The 23,798-nt window shown below is 31.8% G+C and overlaps 1 protein-coding gene and 1 long non-coding RNA gene across 2 annotated transcripts; both read left to right on the top strand.

The window, feature by feature from the left end:
• Positions 1-5,743: 5,743 nt before the first annotated feature.
• On the top strand, positions 5,744-7,291 carry LOC143066488 (uncharacterized). The gene is made up of 4 exons (XR_012975637.1): positions 5,744-5,879; positions 6,129-6,198; positions 6,397-6,741; positions 7,100-7,291. It is a non-coding gene; the product is annotated as an uncharacterized LOC143066488 (long non-coding RNA).
• A 1,768-nt stretch (positions 7,292-9,059) lies between these two features.
• Positions 9,060-19,791, top strand: LOC143068405 (mediator of RNA polymerase II transcription subunit 6-like). The gene is made up of 8 exons (XM_076242417.1): positions 9,060-9,156; positions 12,370-12,529; positions 13,125-13,216; positions 13,831-13,913; positions 16,421-16,460; positions 17,065-17,136; positions 18,571-18,705; positions 19,492-19,791. Exons 1-8 carry the CDS (start codon positions 9,141-9,143, stop codon positions 19,608-19,610), a joined length of 717 nt encoding a protein of 238 aa, XP_076098532.1. The 5' UTR covers positions 9,060-9,140; the 3' UTR covers positions 19,611-19,791.
• The last annotated feature ends 4,007 nt before the right edge of the window (positions 19,792-23,798 follow it).

Raw genomic sequence — 23,798 nt, 5'->3', positions numbered from 1 at the left:
TTCTAGACTATTTCAGAAACTTGGACTTTTTATAAAAACTTGATAAATCGCTCGATAACCTTCCGAACGCTACCGATTTTAAATTTGTTATTATCTATTATTGTTTTGGCTTAATTTGTATATGTGTAGTATTTCTACCAGTAACAAGAGACATATATAAATAGTATAAATGTCTCTGCAGTAACATATAATACATATTGTAGTATATGTCTCTTTTAAAAAAAGTAAATTCTATGTTTTATAAACAGAGTGAATTATGACTCGTGCAATTCCAGAAGTTTCAAAGAGATACTCAAAGGAAACGATCGTGTTATAAATGCTACGCGAATGAACCATCATAACTTCCCGAGAGTAGAAGATTTTGATGGATAAAGAAATTCACGCAGTACATCAAGAGATCAAGAACCGTTTATGTAGACCCGATTTTTTTTTTATTAAAACGAAATTATTGAAATACATGTATAATAAATGATATTACCAATATGCCAAAACCAATCCCAAAGTAGCTATATGTGTCATATCATAGCTTAACCAGTAAAGCTATGGCAATATTTGTCCATATAATCTGCACCTTTCAAATATATCAGCAAACTAAAAACAAATATAACTATTTACCATACATTTCTAGCTGTCTTAAATATCTTTCTTTATAATATCTTTGCATACATTGTACATATTCAAAGTTTCATATGCCCAATATATTTACAAATACATTTCTAGCTGTCTGAAATATCTTTCTTTATCATTTCTTTGCATATGAATTCAAAGTTACATATGCCCAATATATTTACACATGTCATTGATATTATCATTTGGCCACATTTCTTAATTAAACAAATTGTCTGCAAATCTATGTATTTACCATACATTTAGGAATATGCTCAAAGGCTTTTGATATGTTCTGATTTGACATACATTTCAGCCGACTATAAAGACTAACAAAAATATTCCTTTACAATACATTTGACAGGTCTCTGCAGATCAAAGGAAATGATGCTTTTCACCCCTCTATAAAGTTCTCGTTTTCAATTGGTTTACATACCAGGCAAATGTAGATGCACCTTACACTTTATAACCCCTATAACATTATTTGAATGATGATGCTTTGCTACCTAAACAAAGAAACACATTTGCGGATAAATTTACATCATAGAAAAATACATGACAAAGATTTCCATTTGCAGAGGTATACAAATACATAAGTTTGCGAAAGTTTTGAGATGGTTATAAATATATGCAAATTCTAAACTTTAAAATGGTTTGATTAAGTGTTAATATATTTTATAAACCGCGGTCTCTCATAACCGCCTATAGGAGGGTATAGCACAAGAAATGTTAATATTTACTACATGTAAAGACAAGATAAACTAAATGCAGCGGTTTGTTAATATATGTAAATGTCGGTCTCTGAATACATTTACATAACATTTGCATACCTCTTCAAATCCGGGATTTCGTGTAGTGACCGTTCAACATGATTATACTACTAAGTATATTGAATTGAGAACTTCGAGCAATAAGGTTTGTGTTTATCACATGAAAACAACTACACTGACTACATAGTATTTGGGTGAAAATTACTGTAATAGACAAAATCCAATAGACTGACTATGCGGTATCATATTTGCTCATTTTTGAAGGCCATGCAGTGACCTATAGTTGTTAATAGCTGTGTCATTCGGTCTCTTGTGGTTGTTGTATCATTGGCAATTATATCACATCTTCTTATCTAAATATTTTCTTTAATTATGCTTTTATCGGTTTAAATTACTAATTAAAAATACAACAGGTGTAAACTCCATATAAAAAATTGATATAATATAGTTATACTAGACACCAAAATGCAGCAAATCATTTATCAAGGAAATTTGATTTTACTAAACGTATGTTGAAAAGATAATATTTAGATAACGCAATAATCTAGATTTAAATATGACTTGCAGTCTTCACGTATTGGACAATGGTGATGTTGACGATAGAACAGATGTAATTCTGCTTCAAATATCAGACAAGTGCTTTTATCAAAGAGAATTATGAAATGATTCAGATATAGGTTAATGTACACGATAAACTAAAACGATGAGCAAAACGGGATACCTTTTTTTTATGATGAAGACAAACTCTTTCTATCAGTTAAATTGCACGAGATGTGGTGCTGTACGTCATGTCAGTAATTGTTAGCACTGCGTTGTATGAATCATTGTCATTCTGCTTAGTTTATTCCGTTACCTTTTCTGACATGAATCAGACTTACTGTGCGTATTGATGTCTGAATGTTAGAGGTATTAAGGGGGGGGGGGAGTCTCACAAAACATCAATCTAATCTACATGTAGTATAACGTAATCAGAGATCAATATTTTAATTAGATTGACAAAACATGAGTATTCCTGTCAATGTTTGCGCCTTTCCCAAGTCGTGATCCCCTGGCTTTTGTTAGCCTTGTATGACATTTTTTTCTAATTTAGTGCATTTACATGTTTCAGAGTTTAGTGTGACGTCCGTTTATACTGAACTGGTACACATGTGTTAGGGGACAGCTGAAGCCGGCGTACGGATGCGGGATTTTCTGGCTGTGCTGAAGATACATTTGGGGTCTTGGGCTGTCTTCTCCTATATGCTAAGTCGGGTTGTCGTCTCTTTGACACATTCCCCATTCCCAGTCGATTCTCAATTTTACCACTAATTCTATAACTTATGCAGACAAAATCTTGTGTTTTCCACCGCTTGTGGTTGTTTAAAGCCAATAGAAATAATATTATCATCATAGATGTATATTTATTGGAAAATGGAGATAAGTTACCAATTTTTCCCATTATGATATTGTTAATTTTATTAATAATAATTACCTTTTGCATTTTTTTATATTTAAGTATCGATGTTGATATGTGTTAAAGGTTGTAGTTTTGCTTCTGCGCTTCATAAAAAATATTCTTCGGTCAACGCTTTTACACCCCAATAGATTTACAAAAAGAAGCATTCAATTCTTATTTTAATAGATTTTGGAATAGATGGACCTTTGGTGTTTACGTTTGAGTTACTGGAAATAAGTGTTAAGAATTCGTTGATGTGTCTTACTATGGTATCAATACATATCGGCACCTAGACAAATCGGCATCTACTATTCGTGTTTGCTTTATTTAAACGCATTGGTCAAGATTTATATTATGTAACTATCCAATCTAGTACGAAATATCACGGATTTCCACATTACCATAACAATTCTTGTTATTTTCTTTAAAATTCTATGTATCTTTTTTAACATATTGAGAGAGAAAAGGGAGGTGTAGCGTTGTCCTTGTCCAGAAATGTCCAAAACTGATGCCGAAATGTCTTCAGACCTTGGGCCGATATCCCATGATGACGAAATCTCTTATTACCGAAAGATATCGAAGCAAGACATCTCGGCACATTACAAACTCGGGACACGTCAACTCGGCATAGTGCAAACTCGGCACATTACAAACTCGGCATATTACAAACTCGGTACATTTATAATAAAAATGTATCAGTTTTATTATTGTGCCAATAAAGACTTATTTTAATTTAATTTGAGATTAATACTTAGTAAAATATATGAAAAATTTATAAATGGCTTAGCAAAAATGGTATATTTTATTGTTTTCTCATATACTGTTATATACTACTTTATATATAATGTTTAATTTGTTATGATTTCTGCATATATATTGTTTGTGTATATATTTGTATTGTATAGTTTATATATGCCTCCAACTCCTAGGGGTATAAATGTGTATAATGAATAAAAAAATAGTTGTGTTTGTATTTAATATTTTTACGGTGAAATTCATTTTTTTTTCTTTTTCTATAAAAATTTTGATAAACATTAAAAATTGCATCCCTGTTTTTCATCGTATCTAATAAACTGTAAATATGTAACATTGTCGAGTGACTTTTTTATCATTATTTCCTCTATTTAGATTATGCATTTTTTATTGATGGGATTATGCATTTTATTGATGGTGTTATGACGATTTTATGATTATCTCCAATTAACTGCAATAAAAAAAATAGGATGGCTACCTTTATCCTTTTAATTAGAGAAGTTTCAGGAAACAGGTGTTGATTATATATTGCAGTATAATAATCACATGATAATTAATAACAGCGGTATTTAATGACAGCGTGATAACATTTTTATGATATCCCGTTAGTAAAGCAGCTTGAGTTAATGCTGCTGAACTCCATGTGACAAATGCCTACCAAATAAAATGTCAAGTACCGCCTCTTTTTATATTTATTGCGTAAAAAGTACATATATATCTGGTAAGAAACTGAAAATATTATCATAGTCTTTTAATATTTTTAAATTGTTTCACGAATTGCTCTGTATATCCGCTTTAATATTTTTATACGTTCGTCCAAAAATGGGCACGGACCATTGTGTCGAGTGTTCCCGTGTTGTCACTACCAGACAACAAGCACTGACCTGTGATAACTGTGAAAGATGGGTACACAGAGTTTGTAATACAGGTATGTATATATATTAATTAAATTTTAATATATTTAATTTAAAAAAAGAAATCAATTTTTCAACGAATTTTTATCTAATAACTTTGTTTATAGGGTGTATTTATGAAACCAACATTCCTATCATTTATAAGATTTAGTCATTTAGTTAGTTGAATCTTCACCTTAAAATGCTTAAGAAAAAAATGCTACATACAATGCACAGTTATCTTTTTTATAATAAAAAAAATATTTTAAGAACTTGTTACTATGTATGCTATATTGATAATTACTTGGTAATAAATTGTTACTTTTTCTATCAATTTTGGTACTTTTTGTCTGTATAAATCTGAAATAGTTGTTTTTAAAATGTATCTTATACTAGTATATATATAGTTAACACATCTACTTTCATTCCGATGTTCTTCCTTTTATTGATATTAATACTAAGAAGAGCGTAGTGTTCCGTAGTTCAATATATTAAAGTAAATACTGAGTAGGCAAACACATATTAAACTTTATACATAAGTACATAACTAAAGTGCATCTTTACTCTGACTCTATAAACATATCTCGCTCCAAGTCTTATTAATTCCATTACTATTTGTTCTCGAATTTTCAACATAAAAAAAGCACGTATATGATCACTTTTTCAGGCATAACTCAAACAGACTATCGTCGTCTTATGAAAGGAAAGCTTGACATTGCATTTACTTGCAATCTATGCAAGAACACAACAGAAAATGCTCCTGTTGAATCCACCAGATTAGAGCAAGACAGTGAGCAACGTTCCACACTGACTGGATATGGTACCTTCAATATCTCATTGATTAGCAGAAAATCAAACTCTGTAAATTCCACATTCACAGAAGTACCTTCAGGTACGAGCAATCCAACAAATCTTCCCTATGCATCCCCAGTTAATACACCACATAGAAATGGTTTATCAAGAGTGCCAAGACGTATTCTGCCGCCATTGTCACCTCACAGGACATTTAACGTTGCAAGTTTGGCACCAGAACAGGCATCAATAGAGCAACCAATATCAAATACAGTTGCAAACAGTTCAACAAACGATGCAACACCAGCGTCACCAAGTTACACGCCACGTCGAAATGGCTTACCTCGAGTGCCAAGGCGTATTCTGTCGCCATTGTCACCTAACAGCAACTTTTTGATTGAGGACATCAGAGTAGACGACCAGCGTCACTTGGTATTTTCAACGCCCGGGCAGTTACAGCTTTTGAAATATGCAAAGAAATGGTTTTGTGATGGAACCTTTAAAATAATGAAAGACCCATTCACTCAGCTATGGTCCATCCACGCCTTCATTAAAAAGGGAGACAGTTTGAAGCAGGTTCCACTGGTCTTCGTACTCATGTCTCGAAAGAAGACAAAAGATTACAAACCTGTAAGTTTCATAATCGTCATTTTTTTGTTGTTATCGACTTCAAGTTTTCTGTCAATGTGACGTTTAACCATTTTAAATTTGAAAATAGATTCGAATTTTTAGATAATCAAAACATTTTTTTTAAATATGGGAATATTTCTTGTAAATAAGTACAGCTTGATTTAATTTTTATAATTGATCATATTTATTATTAAAAAAAACCATGAAGCGCTCAAATATCATTAAATCTCCTATTATATATACATGTAGATTCTTGAATGTTTGAAGAGGAAGATTGGTGTACTCCATGTGGAAGGGTTTTGCTTGGACTTTGAAAAAGGTAAATTACAGCTTCACAGAATTACAGAAAAATAAATCGAAATGACTTTAAATTGGTGTAAAATTAACTGAAAACTCTAGTACACTTTTGAGTACGGGTGGATTTACACACTAGCAACTTCTAATTATAGACGATTGACAATACTTAGAATTGCTAATGACTTAGTAAGTGGTTTAATCTTTCCTTTTCTCTTAACAGGTGCTTGGAAAGCAATACGACATATATTTCCAAATGCAAGCATCAAAGGTTGTGCTTTCCATTTCGGTCAAGCCATTTGGCGGAAAGTTCAAGATTTGGGACTGAAAACAACTTACAGCTCAAGAGGAGTGGAATATAGGTACATCCGTACGTTGATGGCTCTGCCTTTCCTGCCTCACTCGGATATAAGACCAGCTTTCAATACACTGAAAGAACGTGCAAACTCCCAGGAATTAAAAGAGCTCGTTGTATACATCAGTTCAACATGGTTCGAAGGTCGATATTGGTGTCCAAGAACATGGTCAATCTTCCAACATTCTATTCGCACAAATAATGATGTTGAAGGTATACATATACATGATATATTAGGTTCTCTAAGAGCAATATTTTTTATTCAACGATCTTCCTTACGTTAATCTAAACAATGCCAATATTAAATAAATAACCTTCAGATATAAATTTCTATATGATGTACATATTTCTTGAATTATACTAGTTTAAATCACAGGGGGTTAATAGATACACATACACAAATACGCAGCCACAGTGTATAAATGATTAACCCTTGGTCTAAAGTAAAATTTAAAAAATATGCCTGGTATATGCCTGGTATCTTTACAGTAGTAACTTATTTGCTAACTATATTATACCCCCATATACAAACCTTAAAAAATATTAATGTATGTATTTATGTTGTTTATAGGTTGGCATACACGCATAAATTCAGGAAAGTCAAATGTAAGCTTTTATGTGCTTATACCAGAGTTAATGAGAGAAGCTGAGATCGTGGATCTTACTTTAAGATTAGTATCCGAGGAACAGGTTCTCAGACATCAGCGACGCCGTTTTAAGGATTTGGAAGGCCGGCTCCACCAGTTCTGGGAAGAGTACGATAGTGGCGAAAAAACTGTGACACAATTGTTAAGGGATTGCAGTAAAGTGTACGGCCCCTCAGATGACTGATCACTGCTGCCAATACAAAGAATGCAGGAAGTGACATTTTTACTTGTCGTTAACATTTCATTTAGTGTCTGTATGGTATTTATAGGAATTGTGTGTTGGTTTTTGTGAATGGTTCATTAGTTGATGTATGATTTATTTATTGAATTATTTATGGTATTTTCCTATTGAGAAGAGAGAGAGAGAGAGAGTGGAAGAGAGAGAGAGAGAGTGGAAGAGAGGAAGAGAGAGTGGAAGAGAGAGAAAGAGAAAGAGACAGAGGGAGAAATATCGTGTACATAATCTGTTTATATGTAATTACTTAATTGAAAATACTTCATTGATAATAAACGTCCTGGTCAGTTGATTATGCTGCTTTTTATCAAGGCGTTTTATCAATCATTGAAAAAAGGAATACAGAGAAATTTTACTCCATGCTACTCCAATTAAAATACACTGAAACCTAACCAAAAAAAAAAGTCTGATTAATAAATATAAGAAGATATGGTTTGATTGCCAATGAGACAACTCTCCTTTGAAAAGATAGGTTCTTATTGAAAACTATTATATTTGATGAAACTACTATTGCGATGGTGATAATATAAATAAATTACTGAACATGATATATTTACACGAAAACATTCGAATATGGATAACTCCTAAAATCTCGAACACTTAATCTTTCCATATGCACCCTAATTTCTTTACAAGTTGTTAAGACTGTTGTTTTTCTAGTGATCTGATGATTTAAAATCCTGTCAGGTCTATCACAAATGCTGTCGATTACATTTAAATTTTATCAGTCACGAGACTAATTGAAAACTGTAAGAAGTGTTGTTTCTGGTTATTTTATCAAACTAACAACTATATCACCCGAGAGACATGTAGAAATGGCCACCTTTTTTCCATCCTTAACATAATGATTTTTCGTCATTTTTCAACTATCTATCAGTTATAGAAGAGGGGAGAAATATAACAGAGTCAAACTCATAAATCGAAAATAAACTGACATGGCTAAAAATGAAAAAAAAACAACAACATACAAACAATAGTACACATGACATAACATAGAAAACTAAAGAATAAGCAACACGAACCCCACCAAAAACTAGGGGTGATCTCAGTTGCTCCGGAAGTTATCATCCTTCTGGTAACTGAATGTTTTCATTAATATGTGCATTAGTTTTAAGACATTTGATCTAGATACGCAAAAAACGAGGGCAACACCGTAAATACACATAGCATATATCAATGACCAAGAAAAAATGAATTTTCCCGATTTATTTTTTTTTTTGATTTTTGTTGTTGATTTTTCTACCATAATTAGCCTTGCTAAATGAACATTTATAAGATTTTAGGCATAAACAACTTTTTTATTCTTATTGATTTAAGTAAAATTTAATTAAATATTTGCTTTATTTATAAAAGTAAAACAATTTTTTTTTATATCAAGTAGTTTTCTTATTTAACTTGTGACTTTTTGTCATATGAGTTTCTGTCCTATAATTTGTTCCATTTCTCACCTATTTTTAAAATAAAATTTGTTTATTTTTTTCTCATCGTAATTATTATATAAAATTTCTTTTTATGAACCATTTCCATAAATATATTCATTGGTGTGCCGAGTATGTATAGATAATGTGCCGAGTTTGTATAGGCCGAGTTTGTACTATGCCGAGTTATACATGTCCCGAGTTTGTAGTGTGCCGAGATGTCCTGTATTCAAAGATATCACGTGACACTCAAAATGGCGACTGCATAATAGAAAACAGAAAAAAATTAAAGAAGCAAATTTCCGATTAGCTATGTCTTTAGATAAGGGTAAATTTAAGGTTAAAAAATCCAGAGAGATTGATATATGCTATATACAGAGGTGATACACCATTATTATCACACTTATTGACATCAGCTAAATGTTGTAACACTAACAGAGAAAGTCCAGTTTGATATATTTTTACAAAATGTTTACCCCGTTTAATATTGATAGCATTTCAAACTCCTGTGGCGGGTTCTACAACATTTTTTCCGCGGATTACAACATAGTAAACCGGCAATTAGGAAGAAACCCCTGTAGTTTTACAGGGTTACTCGAGTAGGATCAGTCCTACGGGATCATCCTACTTTTAGACTGAGTTTCTTTGTTCTGCATGCTTTTGTGTGTACTGTAACATTTTGAAAGGACTGTTGAACACACAATAAAACATTCCCATGCAGAATAAAGACTTACTCTAGTCAGGCATACTAAGCACTTGTCAGACCCAAACTTGAATATTCTTTTTCTATTCTGCTTCTGCTAGATAATTGCCACAATCAACAAACTGATAATACTGCCATGGTTTGGTGCGCATATTACACCACCCCCTCCCCCAAATTTTGAAATTTAATTCAGCTTTGGCATCAAGGCTTTAAATGCCTGTTATTTGGGACCCTCAAACAATCCAATCAGTATCCCAAATTGAGATGGTCCCAGTGGCGGATCCAGAGAGGGCGTTGAGGGCGTAAGTCCCCTCCCTTTGCTTGGACTTTTTTTTTTGTAAAATGATTAATCAGACTAGAATTTGTGAACTTTGCCATTGCTCAGTCATTTTGAAATTCAAATTACAGCTCACTTCAGCTGTTCTCTGTTCTTAATTAATAGCATTTGTTTAAATTGTACATAGTTTTAATCACAAATTTAATATTTTCATTGCACTTCAATTACATTTTATTTAAATTGGAGTAACAATTTTTTAAATTGGAGTAACAATTTAGTCCACACATGCCAACAGTATGTAATCATTGATGTTGATGGAATATTGTATACCAAAGAAGAAGAAAAACTTTCAAAATTTTGAAGAAAAAATCCACATAATTTCCAGTGCCTATGTAGGGAATGGAACTCAAGACCTTAATCATATTAATTATATCCTCATGCATTGCCATTGTGTTTTTCGTCTTGGTACCATATTTATAAAAATTTCACTTTTATATATATGTTTGATCATAAATAGACATGCCAAATAATTTGAGAGCCACTAGAGTAGTATACTTGTGCATAAAATAATTGTACATTTTGTACGCTCCAATGGCATTATGCTAAGAGCACTGCCTATAGGCTGTCTGAAGCATTTCCTAAACGTAAACTATAGCAAAGTTCATGTAGGTTTTTAACATTAATTTCTTGAAATATATGTACATGTAATACAGTTGACCTCCAAAAGTATAAAGGGCATTGGAGCCAAAAAACAGTATTTTGGTTAGAATTTGTAATGGTATAGCCCCACTCTTTGAGGTTTCTTAATGTTCATGTACATAAAATATTCCTATTGTACGTATACTATTCTACTGTTTTATAGTAACTTTATAGAAATGATCTGCCCAGTATTATTCTGTATAATTATTCACATGTAAATGTATGAAATAAATTGTCTCAAGTTTGATAATAAACATTTTTTTGTCAATTTGACTTAATGTTCAATAGTAAGGCCACACCAATTTAATTCCTTGTTCGACGGACCCGCTCGTACCTATTTTTTTCAAAACAGATTTTTTTTATATTCCTGCTTCCCACATCCGGAAATGTATTCATGTCTATATCCCGCACCGGTTTTTTTGTAAATATTATAAAAAGATATCAACATTTGTTTTTTAAAATCACAGTCTAATCTGTATATATAATGATTTTAACCTATAAGCACCCCATCACAATGTGTTAATATCTGTGAGAATATTTGTTTAGCATGAAAGCGATTTATCCCACGTGGGAGTGACTGTGCTCCGATATAAATATATAACAGCGGAAATACCTGTACAGAACAAAACATTGGTTTCTTTCCCCCTTACTTATATTCCCTATCAAAAAATGTTCGTTGTTAACCGAATAAAGTACAAAGAACTTCTGAAGGATTTGCCTTCAACTGCAGTTATATTGAATGCTGGCGAAACAAAACTATCCATAGCCGCTGCATGTTTATGCACCTGTCCTGATTGATTCAGGGGTCTGTCGTTCAGCAGTTCTCGTTTGTTGATGTGGGTCATTGGTATTTTCCCCTTTGGAATTTGGATATATAAATTAGATAGTTGGTTTTCCTGTTCAAATTGTGTACACTAATAATTTTGGGGTCCCTTATAGCTTGCTGTTTGGTCTGGATCAAAGCCCTGTGTAAAAGGCCGTACTTTGACCTGTGTGTGTTATTATCAGGTTGGGAACAACCCTCCCTCAGACAAGGGGTCATTTTACTGTTGTAGAAAAGGAAATACAATGTACAAATACAAAGGATTTGTATAGTGCTACTATACATGCTATACAAAACCTTTGAAAACTTAAAAAATTTTTACTCAAAAAGAGGAGAAATACATCATATTTTAAACAACTTTTCTAAAAGAGGGGTCCACTTATTTTAAATAAACTGTTAAAGTAAATGTGTTAACGATCATGGTTTAAGTCCAGGAATATTACAAAATTCTTGGACATGTTTTGACCATTTAATACAAGATAGATATATAGTTCTTTGGGAAGAGCCCTTTTGTACTAAAAAGTGTTTTTTTTACAAAGAAATATATTATAACTTATATTGACCCCTCATAAAAGGGATATTTATAACATTAAGGGGTTGTTCCCAACCTGATTATGACTTAGATGGAGAATTGTCTCATTGTCAGTCACACATACATAGACCAGATTTAATTATACAATTATTTCTTGGTGAACAGGGAAAAAATACTTCATAAATTAATGAAATGTCTAAGTACAAGTGATAAATCAAGTTTTAATATTGTCGAAACCTACTATTTTATGTTTACAAAAAAAAATTATAATCGCTCGCCTTTACTTTTCAAGCTTCGCCTCAAAAATTTTCAAATTAAATATTTTTTTATTAAAATTTTCAAATCGCTCGCTTGCCCCAATTTTTGGAGTCCAAAAATCCGTAGAACAAGAAATTAAATTGGTGTGGCCTAAGTAATAGATCCTTTCTTTAACTTCAAATTATAAATGTATGTACATGAATGTGGCAAAGATAATAAGACTTAACAATATTTGTTCTTGAACTTCAGATAATCCATTAGGAATAAGTTGGCATGATACAGCATGGATACCACTACTGAATCCAAACAACATCCTGGATTATTTCGGTGAAAGAAGTAACCCATTCTATGATAGAACTTGCAATAATGAGATTATCAAGATGCAAAGACTAAGTCAAGATCAACTCAAGTAATCATTCTTATATTTATTGTAATAATGTTTAATAATTACTCATCACATTTATAGAGTCAATTTTTTATAATTTTTGTATGATGATTCACAGAGTTTTAGTAAGAATTTATTATTTACCAGCTATGAAAGTCCATGTTATTTTTCAATTGTATCAATCTTTTGAAGAAATAAAGATATAACAAAGTCCACTCATTATTGAGCATTTCACATTCCACACATTATTAAGCATTACACATTCCTCCGCACATTTTTAAGCATTACATATTCCACACAGTATTGAGCATCACACATGCCACACATTATTGAGCAGTACACATCTTACACAATATTGAGAATAGATCATCAGAAGCAGTTAGAGTTCTTGTAAATTTAGAAAATTAATTCAATTGTATGGAATTTACTTGTTATTTTTCTATCTTATAACATAATAGGTCAAACCCCAGCTATGCAATGCTCTTGGTAAAATGTTTACCATTGAATAGTATCCCAACAGAAAACAAGTGCCATTACATATTAGAAAATTAAATATATGTAACTATGTATATATTTATGATAAAGCATCTATTTAAATGACTATAATATTTATTTACAGTAATATGACAGGATTAGAGTATATGTTGTTACATGTACAAGAACCAATTTTGTATGTTGTTAGGAAGCAACACAGACATTCTCCACAGCAAGGTTAGTTACTTATTATGTCTTAACATAAATTTATACAGAGTACACTAAAGTAAAATCACAAAAATACTGAACACTCTAAGGAAAATTCAAAAAGGAAAGTCCCTAATCAAATGGCAAAATCAAAAGCTCAAACTCATCAAAGGAATAGATAACAACTGTCATATTCCTGACTTGGCACAGGCATTTTTTTATGTAGAAAATGGAAGATTAAACCTGGTTTTGAAGCTAGCTAAACCTCCCACTTGTATGACAGTTGCATCAAATTCCATTATATTTACAACGATGTTTGAACAAAACATATACAAAATTCCTTTCTTTTAAAAGACATGATTGTTATTACAATTTATGTCACTGAATAAAAGGAAATGAGTAGTGAAAATGTATGCTAAAGAGATAGTCACCCATCCACACAAATAAATGAATGTAATTGGTGCTGTATGTTAACTTATAAAAAGTAGAAACAACAACGAACATATAGTACAGGAGTGATCGTCCATTTGATGGACATCAAAAACTTGTTTTTACAATAAGGTTAGAAATAAAGTATTTTTGAATCCACATTCCAAAATCAGTTCTGTCACATTGCCTTTTCATGAGATTATTGAAAATTTCAGTGACGCCCTTAGCAGATTACTATATCATAGCTGGAGTGGTATATCAAGCACCTGATTTAGGATCTGTTATTAATTCTAGATTGGTAAGTTAAAAATTTACATATGAAGAAAAACTGTCAGATTTGGACTGTCTGGTTTTTTTTTATATTGTTATATACATTTTTTGTACATTGTATAAAGCCTTGGGTTGCTGACTCACTATATGGTCCAAGGACACAGTTATCGTCCTTTGGTTTTCGTTGTCTACGAATATAGTCCCTAGTGTAAACAGTGTATAACTTGCATGTTTTATTTGATACACTTTCCCAATTTATTTCTTGATATCAAATGCATGAAATATTAAGTAGGGGGATGTATTTACATGTTAAAAAAATTTGGGTGCTGAATCTTTATGTTAAGTAGTGATTTGGTCCAGTTCAAAAAGGTCAAATTTTATCACGTCTGAAGCTGTCAAACTGAATTTTACACCCCCTTAACACAGAATTGTCAATATTTTGAGTTAAAGCTGGTAGAAGTTTCTATAATTTTGATATTATTTGGTAGTACACTACACTGTAAAAATCTTTTTGAGAAAGAGCAGGTGCGATTTTTTTAATTTGAATTTATTGTCTAAAAGAAATGCACTACAAAATAACTGTGTTCTCGGGCCATATAACTTGTTCTCTGAAAAAAATGAGTTAGCATCTAGTCAGCTACAGACTTTTTGACTCAAAATATCTTTGTCAAGAATCACTTAGAAATACTGGACGAGATTTTTACACACTATTTTGGATTCAAAGATTTTTTTTCTTTAGGTGAATGCATTCCAATAATAAAACTGCAAAAAAGATGAGAGACTCTATTAGAAATATTCAGAATTTTATGCATTTGTTTGTATTTTCAACATAGAAAATGTATATACATGTAGCTGAAAAAAATTGTTTGTGGCCAAAAAGTTAGTTTGACACTGACTTACAGCTTTTACATTAATGCTAGCAAGACAAATCTTTGATTGGCTTGCTTGCTTTGCTTGTATCAATGTTTGCTCAAGCATGGCAGTTAAGATAGGCGGGGCTTCAGCTTGTATACATCATACTTAAATTTTATTGGACGTAATGTTTGAGGTTAAGGACACTAAATTTTTAAAACATCACAGGATGTCAAATATAAAGTGCAATCGTAGAAATGGAATCCAAAAAAATGTATTTCGAAGATATGCATTTTCATCATCCAACTTAAAAGACTGCCAAGTACTTTTAAAACAAAATAGCTATTCGAACACACCTACTCTGATTTTGTGATTCATTACATAGGTATTTGAAAGTTTGATCCATATATTTCATCTTTTAGTACTGTGATTTTTTTATGTTATAAAGTCAACCTGTATAAAAATGATAGAATTTGAAGCGAGATAGTGTATCAAATATTCTTGCTTTGTACGTTTTCAAGACAAAATATTCATCTCAAACACACCCTAACATAAGAAGGTGCACTTGATTTTCTAATAAAAGGGATAAATTAAGTAGGGGGGAAATGACTTAATTCATCCCTTTTATTTATTATGTCCATTGTTATTGAATATTGCGCACTTTGGATTAATTTTAGCTTGTAAACCTTCAAACTGATTGTTCTTTGTTTATAGAGAAGGCGATAAATGCTTTCTGTAATGTTTACTATAGTAACATTTTTTTTAAAAGTTAATAGAAACAAATAAAATAACAATTTTCTTCTCAAAAATACGAAGTGTTTTATTGTATAAAACAAACATTTTTTTCAATTTATCTATTACATAGTTAAGCAGAACAATTAGATATCAAGTCGACGACATGGTTATCTATCAAGTTGGATGAAGAAAATGCATAACTTCCGATTTTTTAAAAATTACTACGGACGGAGAACATATCAATCTATAAGTTCAGTTATTATCGTGTCTGCCGTTCCATTATGTGACTCAAGAAAAAAAAAAAAAAATGGTAACAATTGTATCAAAAAGAGAAAATCGAGTGAACCTTCTTATGTTAGGGTGTGTTTGAGATGAATATTTTGTCTTGAAAACGTACACAACAAGAACATTTGATAAATCATCTTGCTTCAGATTCTATCATTTTTATATATCAAAGCTACAGGTTGACTTTATAACAAAAAAATCACAGTACTAAAATATGAAAAACATGGGTCAAATGAAATACCTATGTAATGAATCACAAAATCAGAGTAGGTGTGTTCAAATAGCTATTTTGTTTTACTAAAAGTACTTGACGACAGTCTTTTAAGTTGGATGATGAAAATGCATATCTTCGAGAAAAAACAAATTTTCTACGATTGCGCTTTATATTTGTCAACCTGTGATGTTTTAAAATTTAGTGTCCTTAACCTCAAACATTACGTCCAATAAAATTTAAGTATGATGTATACAAGCTGGGGCCTATCATAATTGCCATGCTTGAGCAAACATTGATACAAGCAAAGCAAGCAAGCCAAGCAAAGATTTGTCTTGCTAGCATTAATGTAAAAGCTGTAATAGTTTTAAGGAGTAATTCACTATATTGTGTACATATTTAATGGCTTTCTTCAACCTAAAATTGATGATGGTTGTTTTTTTTACTTTCAGCTAAATACACTGTTTAATCTGCAATCAGCATTTGTAGAAGGTATGTATTTTGAGTGGTACTCTATACTGCGCGATACATTTTCATATCCCAAAATAGCTGCCTATCAACTTCATCACTTAACCATACACATGGCAATATGGTCCTGAATATGAATGAAATAATTGTCACATTATCACAGGTTCAATGAATCAGAGCTTAATGATAATTATAACAAAATGTAAAACAATTAAAAAAAATGCTAAAACAAAAAAAACAAACATACATGGGTATGGCATACAGCAACGAAAGACAACCACTGAGTAACATGCCTCTGACTTTAATAGGTAGACACAAGAATGTGGTATATCATTTTTTCTATCTGTTTTCATTTTTCATTAAAAAATATTTTTTTTCAAAACTGACTGGGAAATATACAATATATAAATGTTACATCTTATATGATGTAAAAATATAGAATATGATACATAAGAACACTGTAAAATCAATTTTATTGAATTTTTATATATATAAATCAGTGTGGGGTTTAACTTAATATTTCCACCAAGAAATGTCATACTGATTGTTGTATGTTTAAAAAAATGTTTGATATGCATTGGACACTTAGTAATACCGGTAACCATACTTTATAATCAATTAATTGTAGCACAGTCATTTTCAAGATATACACCATCAAAAGGGTATTGGTGGGAGTTCTCAGACCAAGAAGATAAATCAGGTTTGTATATTGATACTCAGGATTTAAATAATGTGGAGGTCAATTGACCTAGCCTTAAAATTTGGGAAGGGACTTTTTATGGCTCCACAACCAAGTTGTTGGTGCCATATAGTTTTACCCTTGTCTGTCATTTCGTCTTTCCGTCATTCCGCAACAAACCATTATACAGAGTTTTTTTCTAAATGCCTTCAGATAATGGGCTGATTATGGACCCAGAATGAAGTTGTCGTACCATATAGTTTTACCCTTGTCTGTCACTCCGCAACAAACCATTATACAGAGTTTTTTTCTAAACGCTTTCAGATATTGCGCTGATTTTTGATATGTGAGTTAACCAAGATGAGTTACAGATCAAGTTTAAGTTTGTTCAGCTCCTCTAATTTTTGCCCAAATTTCAGGCTTTGGACTGATGAATTGTTGAAAATCACAGTTATACAGACCTTTTTTCTAAATGCTTTCAGATATTGGGCTGATTTTTGTTATGTGGGTTACTTGTGATAAGTTACAGATCAAGTTTAAGTTTCGTTCCGCTTTGCTTATTTTTGCTGTAATTTTAGGCTTTGGACTTTGATAAATTTTTTAAAATCACAGATATACGGACCTTTTTTTCTAAATTCTTTCAGATATTGTGAGCTAACCATGTTGAGTTACAGATCAAGTATAGGTTTTGTTCCGCTCCGCTAATTTTGCCAAAATTAAGAGTTTACAACTTTGAAAATTGTTGAAAATCAGTTATAGACATTTTTCTATACGCCTCCATATTTTGATCTGATTTTTGATATGTGAGACTACCATCATGTTTGTGTCCACATGTGTTATTAAAATTGCGGATTTTTCAACTTTTTGAGACGGGGCCATTCGTGTCCCTTTGACACATCTAGTTTACAATTTACATTTACAAGTAAAGTAGACTTTCCAATTAATGTTGGTTTAAATGATGATTAACAATCAATGTTCTTTTGTTTGACTCGGGGTACAATGGTTTTACAGACTTTATCGATATAAAGATTGAATGAATTTCAAAAGTTTAGATTGATGGTGACGAAGAAGGTTTGAACCCACACTTCTTATATGACTTCAGATTATTTTATGATCTTCATCTACAATTAGTCCTAAATATGAAACATAAATTAATACAACTGCATTATATTTGTTACATCTTCCAATTTATATCAACTTCCTAATGACCTCAGAAATCTTTTATTCAACTGAAGGTAAATAATTTTCAGATAAATGATTTGAAGTAGCTTCATATATCATTGTTTTATAAATAAAAGATATTGGATATTCATTATAGTGATATCAACACAAAAACCAAGGACATCTACTGATGTTAGATGAGTTTTATTCCAACTGATTCAATAGGAAAATACATGTAGAAGTTAATATTTTTTTCAGAAAATATTATATTTTTAATAATATATACTTTTATAGAGAAAAGTGATTCTAAAGAAAAGAAAGAAGAACCTAGCTCAGTTTTCCAAAGACAGAGAGTTGATTTATTACTTGGAGAACTTGCCAGGAAATTTCCACCTAAAGTTGTTCCACCAACACAGCCAGAAGTTAAAGGTTACACATTATTTGCATATTGAATCCTTTTGATGATAATCTTGAGATATTTCTAAAAATAAAAATAAACCACAAATAAGGATACCATTTTAAGTATAGCAACTTTATAAATTACATATATGAAATGCTTGTTTGTAATTAATTTGAAATGTGTAATGTACTATGAATTCAAAAACACCAAAAACTCTAGAATACTAGTTGTCTCCATAAATTACAAACAGTATTTTTAAACTATAAATAAACTGTAAAGTCATTTAGAGAAACAGTTTATTCTATTGCATTGCACGAGACAGAACATTGAACCAATCTTTATACGACAGAAGAAGTGCAAGTGACCAGACCAAAGTATGTATCTCATTCAAGGTTGTGCTTGTCCTCATAAATTCGGAATGTATGAAATACTGCATGAGATTTGTGTAAACTAGATACTATGCACATTGTGTCTTTTTTTGACATTTCACCTTATGATTGTGTATTCATTCGCCATATTTTTTATTCATAATAATTAAACACATAAGCATAGATACAAATTATGCACAAATAAAGTCAATAAAATACATAAATATTGATACTACCTAGTTTGGCTGTTTGTTACAGAGAATTACCAGGTATCTTATAAATAATAAATTGCCTGGAAAGCCTTGAACTTTGAAATCACCTGAGTGTTTTTATTTTTCAATGTGTAATAAAATTACATACATACAGTGTTATAGCATGACTGGTAAATTTCTTTTTGTGTAGTTGTTTTTAAAAGAACACTTAATTTATTGAATTATATTTTTATAGAAGAACCAGTAAAACAGGAACCAGTTATTAAACAAGAGATAAAACAAGAGAGACCAGATGACAAGTCGAATACATCTATAAAACCACCTCCAGACAAAAAACCCAAATTAATGAGATGATAAACATAAGACTTGACCATATATCTCAGAAGTTTCTATTATGTCATCACAAAAGTTGAACTATGTACATACAGTATTTGCCATTGCAAATTGTATCAAGCTATTGTCAGATTGTGCTTTTCTGAAAGGTGCAATAGAAAGAAGGACAGAATTATAGAGAAATAAAGATCTGATTCACTTATACTTATCAGTTTTGGTTGCATTATTTTTCACAAATGAATAACCCTTCATATGTCTTTATAACCAGCCTCCCCAGAGTCAAGGGCAGGTCAAGGTACCACTTGACTCTGTCCATCATTCTGTCTGCAACACATAAAGCAACCCAGTTTGCGTCATTTGAAACTCAATTTTCAGAAGTCTCTTTAAAGGTCAATACACAAAGATTGCAGATGTATATTTTTCCTGGCCAATCATTGATTATGTTTTTTTGTGTTTGAATGCCACTTGTAAGCACCACTTTTAGGCTATTTTGTGGTGGCCATTTTTGTCGAGCCTGCAACTTTTGTTGGAGAAAGCTCGACATAGGGATAGTGATCCAGCGGCGGCTGCAGCGTTAGCTTACTTCCTTAAAGGTTTATATTTTAGAAGGTCGAAGACCTGGATGCTACATAATATGTATATAGATGCCTCATGTTACGAACTTTCCGTTAGTCATCTGTCCAATGTCCTTGACCTCATTTTCATGGTTCAGTGACTACTTGAAAAAAAAGTTCAGATTTTTTGTAATGTTAAATTCTCTCTTATTATAAGTAATAGGATAACTATATTTGGTATGTGAGTACCTTGCAAGGTCCTCATGCCCGTCAGACAGTTTTCACTTGACCTCAACCTCATTTCATGGATCTGTGAACAAGATTAACTTTTGGTGGTCAAGTCCATATCTCAGATACTATAAGCAATAAGTCTAGTATATTTGGTGTATGGAAGGACTGTAAGGTGTACATGTCTAACTGGCAGGTGTCATCTGACCTTGACCTCATTTTCATGGTTCAGTTGTTATAGTTAAGTTTTTGTGTTTTGGTCTGTTTTTCTTATACTATATGTAATAGGTCTACTATATTTAGTGTATGGAATGATTGTAAGGTGTACATGTCTAGCTGACAGGTGTCATAAGACCTTGACCTCATTTTCATGGTTCAGTGATCAAAGTTAAGTTTTTGACTTTTGGTAGATTTTTTAATACTATATGCAATAGGTCAACTATATTTGGTGTATGTAAAAATTTTATGATCTATATGTTAGTCATGCTGAAATAGGTCAGCTATATTTGTTGTATCGAAGAATAATTAGCTGTACATGTCTGCCTAGCATGGTTCATCTGACCTTGACCTCGTTTTCATGGTTCATTGATCAATGTTTTGTTTTCTTGGTTAATGTTGAGTTTATGTGACAGTTGTAGTAATAGAGCTTTATATTTAGGACTATCAACATAATATCAATGATTAGTAAAGAAGGCGAGAAATTTCAGCGTGGTTCACTCTTGTTTATTGATGGAGGAAGCTTGAGTGCCCTGGGAAAACCACGACCAATCATTAATCTTTTGACAAAATTTTAAAAGAAAATTTCTGAGGAATAAAAGCTCACACTAATTTGGCTGTGTAATCTGAAAAGAATGCCTTAAAAAAATGTGGACAGCAGTGAAACATGATTAGAATGATTTCCATTATATTTGCTTGACAATGAAAAACAATATGCAACAGAAAGGTCATTAAAAATTTTAATCATTACGGAGGCTCGTGGGTTTAAATCAAATTTTTAATTTAATATAGGATTTCGCTATATTTTTCTATAAATGAACTTTATCTTTCACTTAAAAAATGGGGTTACCATTTATTTACGCTCACAATCTACCTTCGAAAGATGCATACATTTTTGTTAATGTCCTTTTTTTCTGTTGAACTAATAGGAGAAATAGAGGTAATATCGAAATAAACAAGAATGTGTCCACAGTACACGGATGCCCCACTCGCACTATCATTTTCTATGTTTAAAGGACTGTGAAATTGGACTAAATTCTCTAATTTGGCATTAAAATTAGAATGATCTTATCAAAGGGAACATGTATACTAAGTTTCAAGTTGATTGGACTTCTACTTTATCAAAAACTACCTTGACCAAAAACTTTAACCTGAAATTTGCACTATCATTTTCTATGTTCAGTGAACCGTAAAATTGGGGTCAAAACTCTAATTTGGCATTTAAATTAGAAAGATCATATCATAGGGCACATGTATACTAAGTTTCAAGTTGATTGGACTTCAACTTCATCAAAAACTACCTTGACCAAAAACTTTAACCTGAAGCCAAAAACTTTAACCTGAAATTTGCACTATCATTTTCTATGTTCAGTGAACCGTAAAATTGGGGTCAAAACTCTAATTTGGCATTTAAATTAGAAAGATCATATCATAGGGCACATGTATACTAAGTTTCAAGTTGATTGGACTTCAACTTCATCAAAAACTACCTTGACCAAAAACTTTAACCTGAAGCCAAAAACTTTAACCTGAAATTTGCACTATCATTTTCTATGTTCAGTGAACCGTAAAATTGGGGTCAAAACTCTAATTTGGCATTTAAATTAGAAAGATCATATCATAGGGCACATGTATACTAAGTTTCAAGTTGATTGGACTTCAACTTCATCAAAAACTACCTTGACCAAAAACTTTAACCTGAAGCGGGACAGACGGACGAACGAACGAACGAACGAACAGACGGACGGACGAACGGACGCACAGACCAGAAAACATAATGCCCCTCTACTATCGTAGGTGGGGCATAAAAATAACTAAATTACAGAAATCGCTTAATACTTACAATTATTTAGTTTATGTACAGCTTATTCGAAAACAACAATAAAAAATATAGGTCACTGATGAGTTAAAAAAGATATTTTGATTTTAATGCCAAACAAGAATGTGTCCCAAGTACACAAATGCCCCACTCGCACTATCATTTTCTATGTTCAGTGGACCGTGAAATTAGGGTCAAAACTCTAATTTGGAATTAAAATTAGAAAGATCATATCATAGGGAACATGTGTACTAAGTTTCAAGTTGATTAGACTTCAACTTCTTCAAAAACTACCTTGACCAAAAACTTTAACCTGAAGCGAACGGACGCACAGACGGACGAACGGTACCACAGACGGACAGACGAACGGACGCACAGACGAACAGAGACACAGACCAGAAAACATAATGCCCCTCTACTATTGTAGGTGGGGCATCAAAATGGCATTTTTGCACCAAAGGGAGATAATTTGGAGCTTTTGCAACGCTATCTAAATTTTAAAAGTCACCTGGGGCCAACACAAATTGATTTTTTGGGATAATTTTAGTACCATATGATAAAGTAACAACCACTAAAGGTAATTAATAAAATTTGTAATGCAAAATAAATGTTTATTTTTTTTCTGAAAACTTATACCTGCGAGCCTCCTTAAGTTTCATGATATACTTGTATAACCTATATATGAACAAATAAATAATAAAATCTATTTTGAGCATGGATATCACAGCCTAAGAGTTTCCAATATTATACAATTATTGACTTTTGATGAGGTTGATACAATGATTTATCAACCCCAGAGATGTGATATTCACCAAGGCCAACGGCCGAGGTGAATATCACATCTGGGGTTGATAAATCATTGTATCAACTGATATCAAAAGTCAACAATTGCTTTATTATATGACTCTTTAGTTCTCAGTGTCATTTTCATATTTTTAGATTGTGAAATATATCCTTGGTTAGATGGTATTTTGCCTAGACTGTTTTTATTTTATGCTTGGGTTTGATTTTTAGGCATATTTAATTCTGCATAATTAAAACTAGAAGAATATATTATCATTTCAATTTTTAAAGAACAAACTTCTGCTGCTCCAGCCATACTTTGTTGCCGGAAACATGTAACTATCGTCTGTTAGATCGAAACGATTTTATGTCGAGAGCGCTGATTGGTTGATATTTATTCGGTCGTCCAATTAAAAACCATTTTATTTATACATCCCTTAAATAGCTAACAAGAATTCCCCGTTTCTATATTTAGGTACACGGACGCTGTTCCAAATCTTATATTAACCTCTCGTGATTTTTGCCGCGGTGAATATAATGTTTTACCAAAGAGGATTTCCTATGCTTTTAGCCAATGAGAAAACAGAAAATTTATAGTCATATAATAAA

The sequence above is a fragment of the Mytilus galloprovincialis genome, chromosome 3, assembly GCF_965363235.1.
Source record: "Mytilus galloprovincialis chromosome 3, xbMytGall1.hap1.1, whole genome shotgun sequence".
NCBI classification, from domain to species: Eukaryota; Metazoa; Mollusca; class Bivalvia; order Mytilida; family Mytilidae; genus Mytilus; species Mytilus galloprovincialis.
The sequence above is the reverse complement of the archived record's forward strand: the minus strand, read 5'-3'. Positions and strand labels throughout refer to the sequence as shown.